This window comes from Electrona antarctica, assembly GCF_951216825.1.
Source record: "Electrona antarctica genome assembly, chromosome: 18".
NCBI lineage: Eukaryota > Metazoa > Chordata > Actinopteri > Myctophiformes > Myctophidae > Electrona > Electrona antarctica.
The window spans coordinates 45764106-45772440 of NC_136799.1; the positions used below are offsets into that span (position 1 = coordinate 45764106).

Below are 8335 nucleotides of genomic sequence, written 5' to 3' on the forward strand. Positions count from 1 at the left end.
AGACCTGGGTTGATTCGCAAAGTACTGTACTTGGGGAGTTTTGTTTTTTTAAGTGCCAATGTCAATATTTGTCATTGCTATACCTTACACCCTCTTGGAGGATTCAGGGCAGTGCTGTCACCTTTTAAAGTGATGGTGATTGGGCAGAACCATGGCTCGTGCAGCTACCTGGTCATGACATCATCGTACCTGGAAGTTATGCGGGAACGCCCACTGAGTGGCAAAAAACGGCTTTCTGGCCTTGACAGCCCATTGATCCAAACAGAAAACTCATATTTGATTGTATTAAACAATGTTAAACTCACCAACATTGCAGCTGTACGAAAAGCTTGAATTATCCTCTTTCTATCTGCAATTTTTTTGTTTCATAAAAATCCACCATAGAAACATTATGAGCTACTTTCTGTCAAGAAATGCCCTGCATTTGATTATATTTCTAAGTGTCAGAGTTTGGACGTGCTTGTTTTCAATAACACAACATTTTGCTGCCTCCTGCATTATGTGACATTTAGAAACAGGTGGTACGCAGGACGGTTGAGTGTCCAACGAACGAGCGCTTCCAAACTCCAACACCGCTCCATGCTGCTCAATGTTTTGCCACTCAGTCTAGATGAGGGGGGCGTGTCCTGATGGGAAAATCATGCATGTGCATACTCTCTATATTACTTACGGCCAAACATTGGTCAACCATCCCTTTATCAGTTGTGCCTGTGCTCCGTAGCCGGCGATCAAGGAATCTAAATTAATTTTCGTCTCTCCATTCACTGTCAAAAAAGGTATCCAAATCACACTTTTTGAGTGGTGCAACTTAAGAGTATATATCAATAGAGACGGCACCGGGAGGAAACCCTGAGGCGAAATGGACATAGTGGCCGAATTTGGCATTGCAGCTCGAGCCAGCTGCTGGACCGGTGACTATCATTGCGCACGTTCATGTTATTGGGGCCCATGACACGTCGTGAAAGCCATGTTTCATACGTGAACGCGCGCAAACGGCGCGATGACAGTCAACGGCACAGCGCGTTCATGTTATTTGGGGCAATCCATCCCAGAATGCACTCTGTTCCCACCCGGGAAAGGAGGAGTGAAATCGCCTCATGCGCTTTTGAGCAACTTAATGCAAGTGGACGGGAGGAGAAATCCGGTGACGTCTCTATTAATATATATACTCTAAGTGGTGCAACCACTCCAAGCAACAGCATGTGTCCCTGTGTCTGCATGTCCTATATGTTTAGGGTACCACCGCTCACTTCAGACAGGTCTGATTTTTTTTGTTCTCACGCACAGGCCCTCCTTGATCATACTACTACAGCGGCACGCAAGAAGCATCAAGCGGAGCGGATCCGCAAGCTCGAAACGCCGCGCGAAGCGACGAGTTCTGAGCTCGTCCGCCTGCTACTTTTTTTTTGCCATTTTGTTTTTATTTGAAATCCTGAAAAGTAACAATTTTCCCACCGACAGAGAAGACGATATATACGCATATCAGGGCCAGGTAGCTGCACAAGGTTCTAGCAAAGAACTGTATTTTTTCTTTTTTACAGTATATCCATCTCCGTGTCACTCTTTCTCCGAGCACAGACGTGTGGAACAAGGCAGAAGAGGAATGTGTAACAAGCCCGCCGTCTTTGCACGGGGTGGGGGGGGGGGGGGGGGGGGAGTGAATGTCCGACAAAGGAAACGTTGCATAATGAGAGTTTGTCCGATGATTTCTTCCTAATGTACAATTTTACAAATACATTACCTTTGGTAACATTTTACCTTAAAGTCCCGTGTGGTCACTGGACAATTACCACTTAGAAAAAAAGAACGTTCATTCTAATGAAACAACGAGAACCTATTCGATAGGTTCTTTAATGCACATTACTTGTACTTTTGAATTTGTACACGGGAACGAAGTGCCATGAGATTAGATTCGGTTTAAATTGGCCCCCCTTGTGGAGAAAATAAGTAATTATGTATCGAGTACCAACCAGGACTGTAAAGTAAAGTGCATGTACATTTTTAACATGGACATTGGTGAACATTCTGAGAATTCCTGAGTTTAACCTCCCGTGATGCGCGAAAGTGGGAGCGAAGCAGAGAAGAGAAAGATAGAAAAAGGAGAACGAGAGAGAGAGAGAGAGAGAGAGAGAGAGAGAGAGAGAGAGATAGAGAGAGAGAGAGAGAGAGAGAGAGAGAGATAGCTGCCAGTGCTATTATTGTAACCAGTCCAAAAAATACCTGTTGAACAGTATTGCTGATAAGACACCTCTAGTGTCATCCATTACAAAAACAAAAACAAAAAACCACAAACTACAAAATGTACTTCAAATATCAAGGTAGAGGAAGTTATGTGTTTCTGGGACAAGAAAAAGCCACCTTTATGAACCGTTAAGTGCATTCTCCCATCTTCTGTTCGTCCGTTGTGCATTTCTCAGTCATCTCCTGGCAGAAATCCACCGTTACGGTGGGGCTGCATGTATCCACGTTCGACCCGCTCTCCGGCGGAGACTCCCGGTTCCTTTGACCGTGACCGGGCGCCTCCTCCTCCTCCTCCTCCTCCTCCGCCCCGCACGGCTCCTCCCGCCCCTGGCCGCGACCCGCGGCATAGCCACCGCCGGCGTCGGAACCCTCCTCTTCTTCTTCCTCGGACTGGGACGCGGGCGACCCCGGGTTGGACGTGAGGTCGATGCTGGCGGAGACGACAACTGTGCCCACGGCCGGCGGGCCGCCGTGGCGGAGGGCCGCCGGGTGATGTTGTTGTTGTTGTAGTTGTTGGGCGGCGAGGGCGGCGGAGGCGCTGCCCTTGTTGTCCTGGCTGCCCTGCACCTCCCGGCACACCTCCTGGGAGAGGTAGGACAGGTTCTGCCACAGCTCGCTCATGCAGACCTTCAGCTGGTTGCGCTCGCTCAGCAGCTTCTCCTTCTCGCACACCTGTTTGGGACACATGCAGGGCCAATGGTGGAGACGTTAAGTCTAGTTATTACATGGCTTGGGTTGAATGCTTGATTCTGATTGGTCAAACGCTTAATTCAGCGGTGAGTTATGTGATGATAATGACCGCTCCGCTGCATGTATAACATACCGCTGCCTAATCAAACCCTCTGAGCACCAGCTGCGCGGCTGAGCCCCGCTTGATTTACTGCTGTTTCCAACATGACAGCCATGTAAACACACACACACACACACACTAGTGACACACAATGTCATTTACAGCTAAACATTGCTCTCAAAAATGTTTTTGAAAACATTTGAGCGAGAAATAGACAAAGCAGTATACCCGAAAATGGATTCTATTTGATCAACTCACTTCCTCGTTTCCAACAGTGCTGCAGCCCACTGGGCAGACGCAGCCAGCGCAAACTTATGGAATCTTTTTTTTTGTTGTGTTTTGGGTCAATGTATTAATTTATGTTAGGTAGCCATGTAATAAGCGGGATAATATCTGGCTAGGTGGTCATTGTCGGGATATCATTCACAGAGGGAGTTTAAACTCCCTGAAGCCAGATATTAGCCAGATATTATCCCTTACTTAGCCCACTTCACACCTGTTGGGACACATGCAGGACCAATGGTGGAGACGTTAAGTCTAGTTAGCCCCTTAGAGTATATATGAATAGAGACGGCACCCGGAGGAAACCCTGAGGCGCAATGGACATAGTGGCCGAATTTGGTATTGCAGTGCTGGGCCAAGAACATGAACGCGCTGGTCCGTTGACTATCATTGCGCACGTTCATGATGACACGTGAACGCGGTTTCAGTACAATGGCAGCGCGTTCATGTCTTTGGCCCAATCAATCCCAGAATGCACTCTGTTCCTAACCGGAAGGAGGAGTGAAATCGCCTCATGCGCTTCTGAGCAACTTAATGCAAGTGGATGGAAGGAGAACTCGGGTGCCGTCTCTATTCATATATACTCTAAGGTTAGCCCACTTCAGACCTTGTGGCGGCCATTGCTGAGAGGCCACGTGGGAAGCTAAATTAGAGATTCCGCCAAGGTTGTAAGAAGACCCGCACATAGGCCAGCCATACAATGTGTCTGATTGGCTCCCTGGCAGACACAGTTTTACTGGGCCAATCAGAGCGGGTCATCCTCAGAACTGTGGTGGGATACATAAGCATGCATATGGATCGGGAAACAGGTTTGATTCCCGAATGTGTCCAGGTGTCTCTGAGCACCTCACTCAGCACCTCGACACTGAACCACACTTAACCCTTAGCCTGAACTCCCAACTCCTATGACACTTATCTTGTCCTCCTATATACAGGTTTAATGTTTGTTTTTAGTTCAATGTTTGTTTTAAAAACGCCCTTGTCTGACACTGAAGGGAAAATGTACGTCATCTCGTCCCTAACGCAAACATTAAATGCCATGAACAATAAAGAGCATTTGTTTTGCATCACCATTACATCACCTAATCATAGCAACATGAGTTAGACTTTGGGTTCATGTGTTTGGTCCGACGGAGGAGCATTGGTCCGAACGACAACCTACCTCAAACCCCTCACCCTAACCCTAACTTCCCACGGGGCGGGGCAGCACACCTAAACCTAACCCCAACCCTCTCCCGACCACTAACGCACCTCGGACCAATGCTCCTTTGAACCAATGCTCCATCGGACCATAGTATGCCTCCCTTAGACTTTAATATATTAGCGCCCCCCCAATGCGACGCATTGTGAGCTTGTAGATCTGCTATTTTCAATAGATTTTGTACACATTTTGAACTTGTGAAATGGGACATTCTGCACAATGAGTAGTTTTACTTTTAGTACTTTAAGTACTTTTGTACTTTTACTCAAGTTCATTTTCAATTCCGTACTTTTACTAAATTGCAGTATTGGTGCTTTTACTTAAGTAAAACAATTGAGTACTTTTCCCACCACTGCCTAATTGTAACATCATCTAGATCAGTAGGTTCTCAACCAGTGGTCCGGGGACCACCAGTGGTCCTTGAGGGGGTTCCAGGTGGTCCCCCCAGCTAAATGATGGAGATGGTAACCAAAGTCTACACAATTACAGAATGTAAAAGACATTTAGTTTTTCGTTTAACCCACACCCTCAACGCAGGAATTGTGGACAAAATCGTATACAACCACAACAAAGCGTTTGAGGTCTGAGAGGCTAAAGGCCTATTCATAGTTTTCGGTGAGTAAGTGACCACCACGGAGGTGGTTAGTAAAACAGAGTAGCCGGGGAGCCAGCCGTCCACAATTTGAGAGGACCTGTGATGTCATGACACACTTTTTATTTGTATTTTCTCTATTTATTTGGTCATTAAGGTCCACAGAATGAGAGGTCTGCTCTGCCGGAAATATCGCGAAAAAGAGTAATGGCCATTTTACACCATAGACAACCAAACCAAGCAATATGTGACATTGTGACATGTCAAACTAAAAACACTAAATGCGGCCATATCCACGCCCCAAATGTGCTGACCTCATCACATTTGTGATGACCGGCTATCGCCGTTTTTAGGCCAAGGAGTGTTTTTTGTGCAAAACTAATGCTTGGAATGGATTCAGAATCATGTAAACCCCCTAGTTTGATGTCACGTGCTACTTAAAGTATGATGAAATTTTGCCTTATATTGGTTGTCTATATGGTGTGGTATACAAAAATGGCCGTAACTTCTTTTCACGATGTTTCCGGCAGAGCAGACCTCTCATTCTGTGGACCTTAACCCATTTTGGGCGGGAACCCCTTTTAGTGTTTTAAGAATTATGTTATACTTTAGCTATTGAAAAATAGCAGATCTACAAGCTCATAGCACCGAGTGCCGCGCTATGAACTTGTAGGTCTGTTATTTTTGAAAAATCGTGAAAATGTGCCTCAAATCTTTGAATATATATTGTTAGAGTGAACAGAGTGAGGCATATTACATGTCATTTTTGGGGTCCAATGAGCACCACTGATACAGAAACATAAGGTTTTCCAGAAAACTTAAATTTCGACGTCAGGCCAAAATGGGTTAATGACCAAGTGAATAGAAAAAAACACAAATAAAAAGTATGTCATGACATCACAGGTTAATCGTTAATCGTTGATCTTCTGGGCCTGTGGCTCCCCGGCTAGAGAGATGTGTTGTGTGAGCGGTGACCACCGTGGCGTTCCGTCATGTTTTCAGTGGTCACCCCTTCACCGAAAACTGGACTATGAATAGGCCTTAAAGGAGCATTCAGTGATTTGAGTGATTTGGAAAACCACCCAGTCCGCCCCGGTAACAAAATGTGCACATGCACGCTCTACAGTGGGGGGAAGTGCCACAGCATGTGCACCCACCCGCTCCCACTCGATCATGATTGGAGGAAGGCCCCTCTCATCCTTTGCCACCCGCCACCAAAACTGAAACTAGGGTTTTTTGACCCCAGGGGCTCACTGGGGACAGGGAGGAACTCCTTATATGGTCAGCACACTCTATAGTAGGGAGGATTATCCAGAAAAAAAGAAAAAATAAGTGATATTTAGATTAAGTCAAATCACTGAATATACCTTTAAACCTCATCAAATTGTGGTCCGTGGCTCAAATGCAGAATATATTTTATTCTTTTTTTAAGTCAATCGATCAATAAAAATACATTTAAAAAGGGCCATAAAACATGGAATATATCACAGTGCAGTTTGCGTGCGTGCGTGCGTGCGTGCCGTGCGTGCGTGCGTGCCGTGCGTTGCGTTGCATTGCGTTGCCTGCCACATCCTACCAGTTTGCGGATCTCCACCTCCAGGTTCTGGATGCAGTCCAGCTTGCGCTTGCGGCAGCGTTGCGCGGCGATGCGGTTCTTGCTGCGCCGCCGTATGTCATGGATGAACTCCAGCTGCTCCGAGGTCAGCTTGTGCATCTTGATGAGGATCTGGAAGTCGTTGCGCGGCAGGTTGGTGATCTGGTCCACCGGGAAGGGCAGCTTCACCTGGGGGGGGGGGGGGGGGGGGGTAGAGGGGGGGGGGGGTCGAGAGCATGAAGGGTTAACCCATTTAGGCCTGACGTCGAAATAAAAAAAAACGTTTGCTCTGAAAGAATATTATATTCACAAGATTTGTGCCGCGTTTTTACGATTTTTCAAAAATAGCAGACCTACAAGTTCATAGCGCGCCACTTGGTGGCGCGCTATGAGCTTGTAGATCTGCTATTTTTCAATAGCTAAAGTATAACATAATGCTTAGTTAACATTAACATAATGAAGTAAATTTCAGTGACCTCACAAAGATGTACTTCATGATGTTAATGATGTTTTTCAGACCTCCAGTTCTAGGCAACACAGAATGTGGGGGGACTTTTTTTTAATTATGTCCACACAACAACTCTATAAGGTATATTAATGACATAGTAAAATGTTGAAAATGAGTGGAATGCCTCTTTAAAGACATGAGGCCAATTCCACAAAATGCCTTCTAATCTAAAATCAGCAGTTGGTGGAAAAGTACTCAAATGTTTTACTTAAGTAAAAGTATCAATACTGCAATGTAGATCTACTCTTACAAGTGTAAAAGTCTTGGTCCTGACTCACACCTTTACAACAGACTGATGTATGGCTGATTCATGAGATGTATAGCTGATGCAAGCTCGCAATGCATTTCCAATGGGAGTCACATGGTTTGGCACAACATTTGTGTTGTATGAACACAAATGTTGTGTCAAACCATGTGACTTCCATTGGAAATGCATTGGGGCAAGATGTATCACACCCTTTGTATACATCTAGCATGCATCAATGTTGTATGCTAGATCGAAAGGTGTGAGTCGGGCCTTAGGGGCGACTCACACTGTCGCAACAGATTGATGTATGCTTGTTGTATGAGATGTATAGCTGATGCAAGCTTTCAATGCATTTCCAATGGGAGTCACATGCGGTTTGACACAACATTTGTGTTGTATGAGGGGGAGGGGGGGCAGTCGAAACACAGCCGAAAGCCATACAACAGCTTGTAGTCCAAAATGTTGTATCAAACCATGTGACTTCCATTGGAAATGCATTGGGGCGGCCATGACACTTACATCTTGCTTACATCTAGCATGCATCAATGTTGTATGCTAGATCGAAAGGTGTGAGTCGCCCCATAGAATTCAAAATGTAAAAGAGTAAAAGTACAAACGTGTCGGCATCAAAATGTACTTAAAGTACCAAAAGTAAAAGTAGGCCTACGCATTGCAGAATGTCTCATTTCAAGTTTTCAAATTCATAAAAATGTTTTGAAAATAGCAGATCTAATGCTAATAAAATTATACTGGTTAATAGTGGTGACTAGACCTACTGATGTTACTGAATGGACAATGTGTCCCCATGCCCACTAGGTGTCACTATAAACCAGCCTATCAGCTTTTCATCAGCTGCAATTGCATGGCTTAGTTTACAGAG

The 8335-nt window shown here is 45.4% G+C and overlaps 1 protein-coding gene across 1 annotated transcript in view; it reads right to left on the reverse strand.

The window, feature by feature from the left end:
• Window positions 1-2370: 2370 nt before the first annotated feature.
• LOC306942644 (transcription regulator protein BACH2-like) overlaps window positions 2371-8335 on the reverse strand; it is a gene marked incomplete at both ends in the record, with an annotated part of 35884 nt that continues 29919 nt past the window's right edge. Inside the window, 2 exons of the mRNA XM_079528652.1 lie at window positions 2371-2913; window positions 6683-6889. Of these exons, the coding sequence (XP_079384778.1) occupies window positions 2371-2913; window positions 6683-6889 (750 nt within the window). The remainder of the gene's footprint in view (window positions 2914-6682; window positions 6890-8335) is intronic.